The 15,961-nt window shown below is 39.1% G+C and overlaps 1 protein-coding gene and 1 pseudogene across 3 annotated transcripts in view; both read right to left on the bottom strand.

The window, feature by feature from the left end:
• Positions 1-340: 340 nt before the first annotated feature.
• On the bottom strand, positions 341-1,485 carry LOC308347619 (pygopus homolog 2-like; annotated as a pseudogene). The gene has a single exon. The product of its transcript is annotated as a pygopus homolog 2-like (transcript).
• A 7,432-nt stretch (positions 1,486-8,917) lies between these two features.
• Positions 8,918-15,961, bottom strand: part of DENND6A (DENN domain containing 6A) — a 61,680-nt gene continuing 54,636 nt past the window's right edge. For both annotated transcript variants that reach the window (XM_080799791.1, XM_080799790.1), the window contains 5 exons: positions 14,442-14,495; positions 14,227-14,336; positions 13,906-14,008; positions 12,433-12,507; positions 8,918-11,186 (listed from right to left, as the gene is read on the bottom strand). In XM_080799791.1, coding sequence (XP_080655917.1) covers positions 11,055-11,186; positions 12,433-12,507; positions 13,906-14,008; positions 14,227-14,336; positions 14,442-14,495 — 474 coding nt within the window. In that variant the 3' untranslated portion in view covers positions 8,918-11,054. The remainder of the gene's footprint in view (positions 11,187-12,432; positions 12,508-13,905; positions 14,009-14,226; positions 14,337-14,441; positions 14,496-15,961) is intronic.

The raw sequence follows: 15,961 nt of genomic DNA, 5'->3' as shown, positions 1-15,961 counted from the left end.
GGAGGGTTAGGCACAGGTCCTGGGGTGTCCATCATTGGCACAGAGGAGACCCCTGCCCCCAGATCTTCCTCCAGTCTCTGTTCTCTGGCAGTCATTGCCATAGGCCTTCAGAGACTATAGCCACCACAATGCTTGGCTCAGCTTTGGCGTCCTGGATCTCTGTAGATTGCAATACATATGAATAAGTTTCCAGAAGAGTGAGCAATCCAGGTTCTTTTGCATGCCCCCCTCAGTTCTTTCTCTGCCCCCAGGAGCCACTGTGTTTCTGCCCCATGGGGATGGGTAGCCAGTGGAAACAAGGACCAAGAACTAGACTTGGAAACCATCACCCTCGCCAGTGTCACCCATTGTTAGCAGCCACCAGCTGCGCCACACCAACACGGATGTACAGACTGAATCTGCTTGTCCTGAGGCAGAGATCACAAGACCAGATGGTGGAGACCTTGGGGGTCAGCAACCCATACATGCTCTGTCACACCTGTGCATTCGTGGTGGAGCCACTTCTTGCAGGAGGCCTCACACAGAATGGTATGCTGGCCATCACTCACCTCACTGCAGCAGGCACCACACGGGTGTACCAGGCCTGGGGGAGGCGAGGCCCTGAGCACTCACCTGCCTTGCTGGGGAGGGCGGTGCCAGGCTGTTGGGTTCTAGAGTTCCCCCGAAATGCTGTTTGTGGGGGAAACTGGGCTGATTCCCATTAAGAGCAGCAGCTGGGGAGCCTGAGTGAGGTTCCTGGGGAAAAGCACTGAGGGCAGGTGGATTCAAGGGCTTTCCCCCAATCCTAACCAGGGCCAGGAAAGCCAAGGTCTGGACCAAGGAGGAACTTGTATTGGGAGGCAGGCAGGGGAGCCCTTGACCAGGTCTCTGGAGGAGATAAAAAGCTCCTGGCTGCACAAAGTGTTGGGGGAGAGAAAGAGGGGAGCAGCTCCCCTCTGGGAGTTTGTCCCATGGTGGGTGAGATCATGGGGCCAAATCCCCTGAGTGGGCCTGGCATCATCTGCCCACCAGGAGAGCTGAAGTTTTGACCCAGAGGCTGGTTGAGGGGTTGGCTAGGAGAGTTCATGTTGCCTGGGGGTGAGTAGCCAGGGCCCTGGGTGGGGGGTGGTGTTTATGTTGAAATTAGGGCCCATAGGGTTGTGAGGGAAAGGGAGATTTGTCAATGAAGAGGCTGGGGACATCCTCCACTCCCAAAACCACAGCCTGGGAGTAGCTGGCCTGCCACGCTCCCTGTACACAGAAGCTTCCAAAGGGGACAGGGCTGCCAAAGAAGGGGGTGGGTCTGTGCCCCCTACCTTAGGGGCTCTGAAAGTTATCCTCAAAAGGATTGGATGCAACCAGGTGATCCACCATGGGAGTCACGCATGGTGCGAACTCCGTCATATAGGAGTATGCAGGGCCCTGAGTATTTGACCTCCTTTGCTTCTTTTCTGGGCTCTTCATCTGCAGATCTGCCTTCTCCTGCTTCCCCAGGGTGCTAGGTGGAGCAGGGGTGTGTGTGGGGCAGCCACTTCCTACCAGCTTGTCAAGGTAGGCGTGGCTCTGAGGTGGCTGTGGTGGCAGGGGCCGAGGGTCAGTGTGGTGGGGGACAGACTCATCCTTGGGGGTACCATCCCTGGGAGGGGGATTAAGGTGCCCTCAAGGAATGGCCAGACCAGGTAGCAAGGCGAGGCACCCAGTAGAGTGCCAGCCACCCAGTCCCAGGAACGAAAATTCTAAGCAAAATTTTAGCAAGTCAAATCCAAAACTGTATTAAAAGGATAACACATCAAGACCAAGTGCGTTAATCCTAGGAATACAGTTCGTCTAGAATTCAAAAGTCAGTCAATGTTCACATACCAATCATATTCACAAACTCAGAAAGGAAAACCATATGATCATCTCAATAGATCCAGGAAAAGCATTTAACAAAATCCAAAGCTGTATTCCTGATCTAAACAAAACAAAACAACAACCAAACAAAACAAAACAAAACCAAAAACCTCTCAGCAAACTAAGAATAGAAGACTTCATTGACCTGATAAAGGATATCTACAGGAAAACCTACCACTAATATTATACTTAATTATAAAAGCCTGAATGCTTTCTTTTAAGATCAGGAACAAGACAGATTTCCACTCTCACCAGCGCTATTCAACATTGTATTGGAGATTCTAGCCAGTGCAACCAGGCAAGAAATATAAGTAAAAGCCATCTACTAGAAAAAAGTAGTCTTTGTTCAGAGATAGTATAATCTTCTAGATAAAAAATACAATGGACTCTAAAAAAAAAGTTACTAGGACAAGTAAATGAGGTTTTTTAAGGTTGTGGGATACAATACCAGTATACAAAAGTCAACTAACAGTATTTTGAATTAAATTTTGAATGGAAAACTGAAAATTGAATTTTATTTTTTTTTTAAAGATTTTATTTATTTGACAGACAGAGATCACAAGCAGGCAGAGAGGCAGGCAGAGAAAGTGAGGTGGAGCGGGGGAATCAGGCTCCCTGCTGAGCAGAGAGCCTGATATGGGGCTTGATCCCAGGACCCTGACATCATGACCAGAGCTGAAGGCAGAGGCTTAACCCATGGAGCCACCCAGGCACCCCTGAAAATTGAATTTTAAAAATAATATAATTTATAACATCAAAAATAAGACAGGCTTAGGGATAAATCTGACAGAATATGTGAAACATTTGTACCCTGAAAACCACAAAATATTGCTGGGAGAAATTAAAGATAAAAATAATGGAGAGATATATTTTGTTCATGGATCCTGGGGCAACATAACTAAGATGTCACTTCTCCCTCAATTTATCTACAGATTTAACACAATTCCAGTCAAAGTCCCAGGAAGAATTTGCATAGAAATTCATAAACTTCTGCTTCTTCAAAAGACGCTGTTATGAAAATGAGAAGACAAGCCACAGACTGGGGGAAAATGTTTGCAAATCATATATCTGAAAAAGAACTCGTATCAAGATGGGTATTAGGGAAGGCACATGTGATGAGCACTGGGTATTATATGCAACTAATGAATCACTGAACACTACATCAAAAACTAACAATATAAAAACAGTGGCTAACTAAACATAACAGTAGGGCGAAGGGCAGAGGGAGAAAGAGAGAGAGAGAGAAAGAATCTCAAGCAGATTGCCTGCTGAGTGCAGAGCTGGACGCAGGGCTTGAGCCCAGGCCCCTAGGATTGTGACCTAAACCAAAGTCAGATGCTTAACCAACTGAGCTACCTAGGTGCCCCTTAAACAACTCAGTTTTTGAAATGAGCAAAAGATTTTAGCAGACACTTTACCAAAAAAACCCAGAAGCAAAACAAACAAAAAAACTATAAGTAATAAACATAAGAAAAGATGTGCAATGTCACAGGTCATTAGGGAAACGCAAATTAAAATCCCAGTGAGATAATAATACAAACCTATTAGAATGGCTAAAATTGAAAAGGCTGACCATACCAAGTGCTGCATAGGATGTGCAGAAAATGGAACTCATACACAGCTGGTGGAAACAAATTAATATAACCACTTTGGAAAAGTTTGGCAGTTTCTTTTTTTTTTAATATTTTATTTATTTATTTGACAGACAGAGATCACAAGTGGGCAGAGAGGCAGGCAGAGAGAGAGGGAGAAGCAGGCTCCCCACCGAGTGGAGATCCCGATGTGGGGCTCGATCCCAGGACCCTGAGATCATGACCTGAGCCGAAGGCAGAGGCTTTAATCCACTGAGCCACCCAGGCGCCCCAGTTTGGCAGTTTCTTAAGTTAAACATTCACCTACCATATGATCCAGCAATCCTATTCATATAATTCCTAGGTATTTGCCCCACAGGAAAGGATATATACATCTATACAAATACTTGTACATGAGTGTTCATAGCAGCTTTATTTGGAATAGCCAAAAAACTAGAAATGATCCAAATATCCATCCACAAGTGAGTGGATAAGACATTTTTGTTATAGCCATATAATAGAATACTCCTCGGCAATAAAAGTAATGAGCTTTTGATACATATAACACTAATGAATCTCAAAACACGCTGAGTGAAAGAAGTTAGACCCCTTTCTACACTGCCCCTCTCTCCCTGAAAATGTACATGTGTACCAAATCTGTCTCCATGCCCTCACTAGTCAGGAGCAACTCTCGGCTGCCGAGCTGACCACTTTTTGCACCAGTGCTAAAACAAACATGAGAGCCTCAGGAGCTGGGCAGCCTCACTTATCCCTAGCTGTGACTTCCAAGCCAGTGCTATTTTGAACAGTAGCTGCATTCATTAGGGCTGCGCCTGTCACAGTGGGATGGCTGGCTTTGGGGCTGGGCTTGGGACTGTGTTTGGGAGCCTCATCACTGGTTATGCCAGGAACTTCTTTTTGAGGCAACAGCTCTTCTCCTGTGCCATTCTGGGCTTTTCCCTCTCAGACTCCATGGGGCTCTTTTGCCTGATGGTAGTCTTTCCTATCCTCTTCACCATGTTAAGGAGCCCTCTCCACCACTCACGGCTCTTTCTCCTATGTCTCATCTGCTCTGTATATTCTTTTTCCTCTATATCGCTAGGCAGGCTGGAGAAAGTGGTTGGCTCAGGTTTTGGCCGAGAGAGGACAAATAAATACCATATTAAGAAAAGACAAAAAAAGATTTTTAAAGAGTACATTCTATATAATTCCACTTATATAAAACTCTAGAAAATACAAATTAATCAATAGTGATAGAAAACAGGTCAGTGATTATTTGAGAAGGAAGGCAGGAAGGAATGCAAAGGAGCATAAGGGAAGTTTGGAGGGTGATGGATATGTTCCTATCTTGATTATGGTGATGGTTTTATGGGCATACTCACTTTTTTAAAAAATTTTTTTAAAGATTTAATTTTTATTTATCTGAGAGAGAGAGCACAAGCAGGGTGAGGGGCAGAGGGAGAAACAGACTCCCCGCTGAGCAGGGAGCCCGATGTGGGGCTCAATCCCAGGACTCTGGGATCATGACCTAAGCAGAAAGCAGACACTTAACCCACTGAGCCATTCAAGTGCCTCTTATGAGTATATTCAAATGCCAAAACTTAACAAATTGTACACTTTCAATGCCTTCAGTTAATTGTCAATTATACTTCAATAAAGCTGTTTTTTAAGAACACAAATTGTTGGGTTCTACCACCAGAGCCTCTGGCTATAAAAATATTTACCCACTTCATTAGATCATAATCAATCATTTCAATAGTTTCCTCTTAAAAGTCTAAAAATCTATTCACTTAATGGCAAGTTATAACAATTCTGGAATATAAAGTTACTATTTTTGAAAGTAATTCTGCAAGTAATTTATGGTACAATGTATTTATACTGGTTAGTATGGAAAACATGAACAGGAAAAAAATAAAGGATCCATGAAGTTTAACTTTCTAATTGGCTAAACAGAAATGATGATAGGATGACAAAGAAAATGGGGAGGCAAAAAGAAACAGAAGAACCTAAGCCTAGTGGTAAAGTCAGTAAAATAGAATGAGACCTATGATTATTAGACAACAATAACTTTTTTAAAGATCTTATTTATCCATTTGACAGAAAGATCACAAGTAGACAGAGAGGCAGGCAGAGAGAGAGAAGGAAGCACGCACCTTGCTGAGCAGACAGCCCGATGCAGGCCTCGATCCCAAGACCCTGGGATCATGACCTGAGCCGAAGGGAGAGGCTTAACCCACTGAGCCACCCAGGCGCCCACTATATATATATATATATATATATATATATATATATATATATATTTAAAGTAGGCTCCATATTCAGCACCCAACACGGGGCTTGAACTCACAACCCTAAGATCAAGACCTAAGCTGAGATCAAGAGTTGGATGCCTGACCCAAATGAGCCATCCAGGCGCCCCTGACAATGGTAATCTTAATTCGAAGAAAGGCACAGCATAGCATTCAAGTAGTGGGTAACAGAGAAAGGCTGGTATTCGAAAGTATAGAAGTAACAGAAGTAGAATTCTCCTGCCATGCTTTATCTATTTCAAACAAACTGGGAAATGTAATTGAAAAAAAACTCTAGGAGCTCTATTTTATTAATAAGTGCTAATTTATATTGGTATAATTATAAACACCACAATTCAATCAAGTTGCAGATGGCATGTAAGTAATATATCTTCAATATATGGAAGGATATCAAATTGTTAATGATAATTTAGTCATTAATATGACTTAGCACATTTTGTTATTTAAATATTTATCCATAATCAAAAAAGTTTTTTATCTTCTTCAGCTGCTTTTAGAGGACTAATATTAGGAAGTTAGTAATTAAAATTTTCCCCAAGTTATGCTAAAAGAAGGAAGCCTGTAAAATGCAGGGGTATAAAAACAAAGCACAGCAAAGGAAATAGGTGACAAAACCAAAAGACAACAGACAGAATGAGAGAAGATATCTGCAAATGTCTTATCAGATAAAGGGCTAGTATCCAAAATCTATAAAGAACTTATCAAACTCAACACCCCCCCCCCCAAATAATCCAATCAAGAAATGGGCAGAGGACACGAACAGACATTTCTGCAAGGAAAACATCCAAATGGCCAACAGAGACATGCAAAAGTGCTCCACATCACTCGGCATCGGGGAAATCCAAATCAAAACCACAATGAGATACCACCTCATACCAGTCAGAATGGCTAAAATTAACAAGTCAGGAAACAACAGATGCTGGCGAGGATACAGAGAAAGGGGCACCCTCCTACACTGTTGGTGGGAATGCAAGCTGGTGCAGCCACTCTGGAAAACAGTATGGAGTTTTCTCAAAAAGTTGAAAATAGAGCTACCCTATGACCCAGCAATTGCACTACAGGGTATTTCCCCCAAAGATACAAATGTAGTGATCTGAAGGGGTACATACACCCCAATGTTTATAGCAGCAATGTCCACAATAGCCAGACTATGGGAAGAGCTTAGATGTCCATCAACAGATGAATGGATAAAGAAGATGTGGTATATATACATAATGGAATACTACTCAGCCATAAAAAAAAGAAATCTTGCCATTTGGAATGACATGGATGGAAGTAGAGGGTATTATGCTAAGTGAAATAAGTCAATCAGAGAAAGACAATAAGTCAATCAGAGAAAGACAATTATCACATGATCTTACTCATATGTGGAGTTTAAGATTTTATTTTATTTATTTATTTGACAGACAGAGATAACAAGAAGGCAGAGAGGCAGGCAGAGAGAGAGGGAAGCAGGCTCCCTGCTGAGCACAGAGCCCGATGCGGGGCTCAATTCCAGGACCCCGGGATCATGACCTGAGCCGAAGGCAGAGGCTTAACCCTCTGAGCCACCCAGGCGCCCTTCATATGTGGAATTTAAAAAACAAAACAGGAACATGGGGAAAAGAGGAAAAAATAAAACAAGACAAAATCAGAGAGGGAGACAAACCTTAAGAGACTCTAAATTATAGGAAACAATCTGAGGGTAGCTGGGGGGATGAGGTAACTGGGTGATGGGCATTAAGGAGGGCATGTGATGTAATGAACACTGGATATTATATAAAACTGATGAATCACTGATCTGTATTTCTGAAACTAATAATAGATTATATGTTAATTAATTGAATTTAAATAAAAACAAAATGAAATATACCCAGTAGTATCAGTTAAAACACCATTAACAGATACTAAAATTGGTAGATCAAGGAAGTGAGATATAAATATATGTTCAGAATTATTAGAATGAACTAAAATAGGAAGAGTTAAAAACTTCATCTTTGGAGTATACAGTTTGGTGTTGAAAGATAGCATTTGAAATTATTTTTGCTTGTTATATTAGACCGTTTTCTACTTCTTGTTGCTTCAACTCATGCATGTGTTATTTTGATACAAACACATATTTTTAAATGAAAGTTATAATTACTTAGAAAAATATAAATACAAAATATATAGCTCAAAGCAGGATGTTATGACAATTGTTCAAGTCCTGCTCTACCCTTACCAGTCATGTAACATTAGTCAAGATTTTTAACCATTCTGTTCTCAGTTTTCTTATCTGTGAAATATGAATGGAAAAGTGCATGCCTGGCCATCTGGGTGGCCTAGCTGGCTAAGCATCCAACTCTTGATTTCAGCTCAGGTCATGATCTCAGGGTCGTGAGATTGAGCCCCACATCAGGCTTTACATGGAGTCTGCTTAAGATTCTCTCTCTCCCTTTCCCTTTGTGTCTCTAGCCCCGCTTGTGTGTGTGCTCTCTCAAAAAAATAAATAAATAAATAAATAAAAATTTAAAAAAGGTGCATGCCTCATAATAGGAATATTGTAAGGATGAAGTCATATATGTAGCTACATTGCATGGCATATTGAACTGTATCATAACAATGTAATAAAGACTACTTATTGTTTTGTTCTAAAAAGAATAACGAATTAAGTTGTGAGCATATGAAAACAAAAGGAGAGATTTTAACAGAATCTTTCTTAAATGTACTGAAATATTTTTACACTTTTAAGGATATTACCCAGTAACTTCAAAAGGCAGTAATAGCCAATAAATTATCAACAAATTAAAATCCAAAGGATACTATCCAAAGGATAGTATCATATACTTTAAAAAAGGGAGATGAAGAAATAAAAGTAATTTGAGATTTTAATAAAAGGTAAAAAAAAAAAAAAGTAGTACATAAGGGAGAATCCAACAATAGCTCCCTACCTATTAAGCTAAAATTTTTTCATCAGAACATTTCATAAAATCAACACACTGCCAACAAGGATATGAAATCACTTCATTGATCCGTTATTATACCAGACTACTGTTCACTTGTTCATAGTAAACAGAAGAAGGTTTTCATTTGAATTTTTAAAAATAAGTTGGAAGTAAAAGGAATCTCATTATGCACAAGTTTCATTTATTATGCATTTTCTCAAGCACTCCAAACTTACTGAGAAACAACACAAGACATCCAAGTGCTTTAACATCCAAGGCCTTTAATTCTTTTTCAGTAATGACCATAAATGCCTTCATAAAACCTCTTTTTCATGAAAACAGAAGGCACTAGGCATTACATCACTGAAAGCAGTGATTCCCACTGATGCTGGTGGAGATAAACATTAAACGGCAGGTTTTAGATCTTAACAATGTCTCCTCAAAAAAAAAAAAAAAAAAGGACAACACTGAAAATCATACAAAAAATTGTTACCAGTCTTTCTCAGATTCCCAATGCAATTTTAAGTTAATTTTACAAGTACATAATTTGAAATTAATAGATAAACCAGGTAAATATGATATGGTTTTCAACACGTGTTAGGTTTTAGTTAAACACAGTAAATATGAAGATACTGTTATTATGCTACTTGGCATCTTTTGCTACTCTTTAGCTGTGCAAAATAAACTTGAAATGATGTATCCTATAGTGGTATAATTTAAAAGATCCTTGATATGACACTAACAACTTTCAAATTCTGGTCACAAACTGCATATAAATGTATTATTAAAATACCCCTTTTTGAAAAATAATAAGATGATCATTTATACCTAAATAAGGTTTCCCAGAAAGATATGAAATACTTTAGCATATAAAAGTAGTTGCCCCTTTTCCATAAGGACAGTGTTGTTTCACAAAATAATTCATATGATCCAAGGCAAACGATTTCTTTCAAATGCCATATTCTCTCTATGACTTTGAGGTATGCTTCAAGAGACTATATCCATGAGAAAAGGGCACATTTAGGTATAAGACCACAGTTACAAACACAAAGAGGCTTTCTGGGTCAGGAGTGCCCTTAAGAGTTGCATTAACAGGAAACAAGAGACAGCTTCTGAAGCCATTTCTCTTACAAACACATACAACTAAATTTGGTTGCTTGAGAGGGCAATTCAAGACACAGCTATTTACATATGTGCTATGTCATGTGTGGCTATTTTAAATAGTGGCTTCTGGAGGACACTCCTATTCAAACACAAACCAAGCAACCTTATTCTACCCAACCACAATCTTCTATTTTTGGCAAGGTAGTATTGTTTAAACAAAACAACAAAAACAACAACAAAAAACGAGATATAACAGTGATTTAGGCAAAAGTCCCCATTTCTAACAACAGTAGGGAAAGTGTTCTGAAAAAAATTAATCTGGGGGGAAAAAAGTCCTATCAAACAAATAATGCTGAAAACTAATCTCGTAATCACTTACATGACTATAGCATAAAACGTTTATGAATGCCTTTGAAATGAGAATAATTCAGTTTAAGAAACAGCTGATTATGAGATTTACAATTAGAATGTCTCTAAAAAACATCCAAGCTAATTAACTTAAACAGGTTCAACTAGTAAATGGTAAGAAGAAATAAATTCTTCCATAATTAATATTAGATGCTTTCTTGCCTTTGGAGAAACTGGTAAGATTACACTTGAAACGATACAGATTGTAATGAAATGAAACCTACAGGACGACTGGGGGGAAAAAAAAAACACCAAAAAAACTGCACCAGGGCACTACTAATAAACATGATGGAGGCAAGAAATGTATCTTTAAGCAGTGATTACTCAAAAGAATGCCTTATAAAATTAGGTATCATAATCAAGTTAAGAAAAAGTTTCAAGACTAGCAGCTGAGCTTTGTGAAACATATAGGACAACAGAAGGCACGACAAAAGCATTAATTACTTCTAACTACAGTCGGACAGATCAGTCTTTTCCTTCTTCTTAAGAAGACAGCCAGTGTGAATGTTCTTTTTATATCCCCCTGAGTTTTCTACATGATTGGGCAAAGCAGCACCAATTTAAAAAAAATATCTGCAATGCCAGCACTGCAGTTTGGAATCACTTATACTGATGGCTCCACAGGTCTCCCATAAGAGCACTTTAGAACATGATTAAAAATATAGAAATGCCTTTCAGTGTTTCAGTATTAAAGTGGAACCACCACAGATATCCATTTTTAAAAATAATGCACTAAAAAGGTCTGTTTAGTCAGTATAGTCTTTCCACCCTGTAGCTAGCATTCACGGCTATTTTCCAGGTTGAGACATCTCCTTTGTGCGTTGGGTTGAAATGTCAGTATGCTTCATGGTGCACAATCCTTTTTTGCTGGAAAATTCTGGCAAATGTCATGTCATGCCCGTTTTGAGCAGTATGCCTTGTAGGTCCTCTGGCAATGCTAAGATAATTGCATCTATGTGTGTCCGTAACTTTTCCACAGTGTCAGGTTTCACAGGTAAATGCTCTCGATCAGCCTGCAACTACAGAAGGAACATTTGGAAGCGTTTAAATTACCCTCTGGGTCTGTACTAATGCATTATATTCTCTAAATGAACACTTTTAATGGTCTAATGATTTGGAAAATTCAAACTTACACTAGAATTTGGAGGAACTGTAAAAAAGCAATGAACATGCCATTTAAACAATATATTGCTGAGCTCAATAAAAGACTTCTATGTAAATTAAGAGCTAATACCCACAGATACCATGTGGTATTAAATATAACTGACAGTGTTTTTTGTAGAGCTCTTTGGACTCCTTGTAAATACTTTTTTTTTTAAATTTTTTTATTTCTTTTCAGCGTAACAGTATTCATTGTTTTTTCACCACACCCAGTGTTCCATGCAATCTGTGCCCTCCCTAATACCCACCACCTGGTTCCCCCAACCTCCCACCCCCCGCCCCTTCAAAACCCTCAGGTTGTTTTTCAGAGTCCACAGTCCCTCATGGTTCACCTCCCCCTCCAATTTCCCCCAACTCCCCTCTCCACTCCATCTACCCCTGTCCTCCATATTGTTTGTTATGCTCCACAAATAAGCGAAACCATATGATTCTTGACTCTCTCTGCTTGACTTATTTCACTCAGCACAATCTCTTCCAGTCCCGTCCATGTTGCTACAAAAGTTGGGTATTCATCCTTTCTGATGGAGGCATAATACTCCATAGTGTATATGGACCACATCTTCTTTATCCATTCATCCACTGAAGGGCATCTTGGTTCTTTCCACAGTTTGGCGACTGTGGCCATTGCTGCTATAAACATTGGGATACAGATGGCCCTTCTTTTCACTACATCTGTATCTTTGGGGTAAATACCCAGTAGTGCAATTGCAGGGTCATAGGGAAGCTCTATTTTTAATTTCTTGAGGAATCTCCACACTGTTCTCCAAAGTGGCTGCACCAACTTGCATTCCCACCAACAGTGTAAGAGGGTTCCCCTTTCTCCACATCCTCTCCAACACACATTGTTTCCTGTCTTGCTAATTTTGGCCATTCTAATTGGTGTAAGGTGGTATCTCAATGTGGCTTTAATTTGAATCTCCCTGATGGCTAGTGATAATACGGCATCACTGTGATCTGCCCGAGTGACCAAGTATTTTCAGTCAGATCTACCATCAATTGACCAATCTTAAGTGTTTTCATTTAAAAAGCTAGTTCAGCAACACATCATGAATCTCAAATGTGAGGAAACGATCTTCATCGATCTTTGCTGTTTTGGCTACATACCAGCTTATTTTTTAGCTTCAGTACAAGGTCTACTGTTTCTACTTCTGTGTGTTTCTGGGTCCAGAGAAGTAAGTCCTACAAGAATAAACAAATCCCAAATCAGTAAATATTCAAAATACTTTTTAAACTGCTCTATTTTAACAGGCAAGGCTACTGAGCAGGAAAGATAGGAAGGAAAAGGAGAACAGAGTATGTAACTCAGATACAGCAATTCAGTACAAGAATAATTCTCCATATGCTATTCTAATAACAATAACTAAATATTTTTTTATTAAAAATTTTTTTAATTAACATATATTACCAGCCCCAGTGGTACAGGTCTGTGAATCGTCAGGCTTACACACTTCACAGCACTCACCATAGCACATACCCTTGCCAATGTCCATAACTCAATCACCCTCTCCATACTCCCCTCCCCCGGCAACCCTCAGTTTGTTTTGTGAGATTAAGAGTCTCTTATGGTTTGTCTAATTAGATAATTTTTGACATTAGCTAGAACAATTGTCTAATAGTTGGAAATAAAATAAAATGTAAGAAACTCCTTCCTGAGGTAGCCCTTTTAGATCAATGAAAAAATTGCAACTCCAAGTATAATACTAGCCCCCATTCCTACTAAGCAGTAAGTACTTTAATTTACAAGGAACGTTAACTAACAAATTAAGATAACTGTGAACATCAATCTATTACTGGATGTAAACTTTCACTTCTACAAACAAGCTCTTCCTCGGCTTATTTGTGGTTGCCTTCATTGCATTCCCTCTCTCACAACCACAGTCACTGGGAGTTTATGACTAGAAAGTTCACTTCGAGGCTAGCCCACCTCAACCTAAATAAAGATGAGACTATCCTTTACATTTTCATAAGCAGATCGATTTAAAATAGTCCAGTGACAAATTAGAGATTGTAAACAGTCAAAATACAGGAAAAAATCAGATAAGGCGTTCCAATTTTAATCTTGATTCTATCCAGGGGTATGCTAGTAAATATTTAACCACCAGTTCTCCAGGAAGTTTCTGGTTTGTAGCACTTGTCAAGGTGGTATAATACTTCCACTGTGGCCAACTTCAAGCTATCAACTTGAGACCACCAAACTCGAAGTGGGGAAGAGATGTACACTGTTAGCTCTTGTGGATCAGTATAAGCAGGGCTCTAGCTCAATGCTGGCTCCATTACCTACTTAGCAGTGATGCCATTTGAAGCAAGTCACTTAACTTACAATCCTTAGGGATCTCATAATGCAGATTATAATACACCTACTTCAATGAATCGCTGAGAGGATTAAAAGACATCATCCATCTAAAGTACCTACAGTCCTTGACACACAGTCCTTGACACACAGCACGTAATCTAGAAAAGTTAGGTATTACTATTTACAAAGTAGTGGATATGGGTATAATATCCCAACCTCTAAGGATAATGTTATCTTTGTTTTCAATAGTTGTTAATCATGACATAAACACACTGTTTTCTAACCTCTTCACAAAGAGCTTCTAAATGGAGTGCCTCCAATTTCTGGGTCATTTCCTTCCGCCGGGTCTTGAACCAACCATCAAAATTTGGAGATTTTAGAAAATGCCTATAAAAATAAATTTTAAAAAAGCAAAGTTTGATTATGACTTACTTCCTCTCCTCAATACCTTTCCTACCTATAGCTTGAAAAACCATGTGAAACAATGGAATTTTTATTTATTTATTTGAATTTTTTTTTGAAGTATAAGTTTAAGTCCAGCTTTTGGTTTTGTTTTTAAATACAGCTCTACGGATGGGTGAAAAAGAAGAAAACAAAAGACCAACCGGTAAAGTCCAATCCAGTCGCCTTTTATTCTAGAGGTCAGCTGAGGTCCTGTTTTCTCAAGTGTTTTCATAAATTCTTCTGGAAGGAACTGTCTTAACTGGGGTGGACTCTAGAAATTAGGACATACTGATTTAAAAATTAAAAATGGATATACTCACAGAAGTTAATTATAGTTAGAGAACTCAAATAAGAATTTAACTGAATATAGTTATACCTTCCATGGAGAGATACTTTTCTGCAAAGGCATCAAGCTTGCCACATACCTTTCCTGAAACCAAAAAAATAAATAAATAAAATAAATAAAATAAAATAATCAAAATTAGTCATTCCTTTTAAGATTTTATTTATTTATTTGAGAGTGCAACCATGAGTGTGTGCACACAAGGGAGGGGTGGGGGAGAAGAAGAGGGAGAGAGAATCCCGAGCAGATTGTGCTGAGCACAGAGCCTAAGGTGGGACCCTGTCCTGTAACCCGAGCTAAAACCAAGAGTTGGATGCTCAACCAACTGAGCCACTCAGGTGCCCAAAAGTTAGGCATTCTTACCTAGATAGTCTTCAAACATATAAACAGACCCCTTAAAAGAAATGGGTTTACAAGTTTTTCATCATATGCTCAGCAGCAATGCATCACTTCCCATAATGGACATAGCAAAATTCAGATTGAATTAAGTCAGATTTTCAATAAGAATTTAACTAAATCTCAAATAATCCAAGGAACTGCATATTTCTAGTGATAATCATTAACTCTATTGGGTGAGAATGTCCCAGAAAATGTACTCAACATTTTATATGCATGATCTCTTTTAATCCTGGCAACCATCCCATGCGGCCATTACTAGTGGAAAAGAGGCTTTGAAAAGCTAAGTAAGCTGCCCAAGGTCACATAGCCTGAACTTGAATTCAGGTCTACTTGACTTCAGCCCATGTTCTTAACCACTACAGTAAAGTTCATTTCAAATCAAACAGGTTTAAGTGGAACAAAATTAATTATATCCATAGACCAAGAAAGAATATTTCACCTCAAAATATAATAGCAAAGAACTCCAGGTTGCTCCCATCTGATATTATAGATAGATTACATTAATAACTACATGGAATCTCTCTCCAATGCAGTCTCTGGACTAGGACCACATTATGGTACTATCTGATACTATGAGGCATCTTTTAGTATTTTAATATGCTATTCTATTGAATTTCATAGAATAACCATATCATCCAGTCATTTATACCATAATATCGAGTGCTACCAGATGCCTGACTGAGGAAAAGATAATGAGTAAGACAGAGAAGGCCCCTGTCATCATGGAGTTACTGGTCTCATGGATGTCATATCAAGTTGTGCTCAAGAAAATAGTATCAGAGGGGCACCTGGATGGCTCAGTTGGTTAAGCATCTGACTCTTGATTTCAGCTCAGGTTATGATCTCAGGGTTGTGAGATTGAGCCCCACATCAGGCTCCACACTTAGCACAGGGTCTGCATGAGATTCTCTCTTCCCCCCTGCTAGTGCTCTCTCTCTCTCTCTTTCTCAAATAAATAAATAAATAAATAAAATCTTTTTAAAAAGTAGCTTTGAAAAAAAAAGGAACTAATATCAAAAAGGAGCTCCAGGTTAACCTGTGTTAAGACTAAAATGCAATAATTACGTAATATTTCATAATTATCTCATTTAAGATTCACAGCAACCCTGAAAGATATTTAGGAAAAGTGGAATTAGCCACATTTTACAGATAAA

The sequence above is a fragment of the Martes martes genome (assembly GCF_963455335.1).
Source record: "Martes martes genome assembly, chromosome: 1".
NCBI lineage: Eukaryota > Metazoa > Chordata > Mammalia > Carnivora > Mustelidae > Martes > Martes martes.
This window is presented reverse-complemented; position numbering and strand designations above follow the sequence as displayed.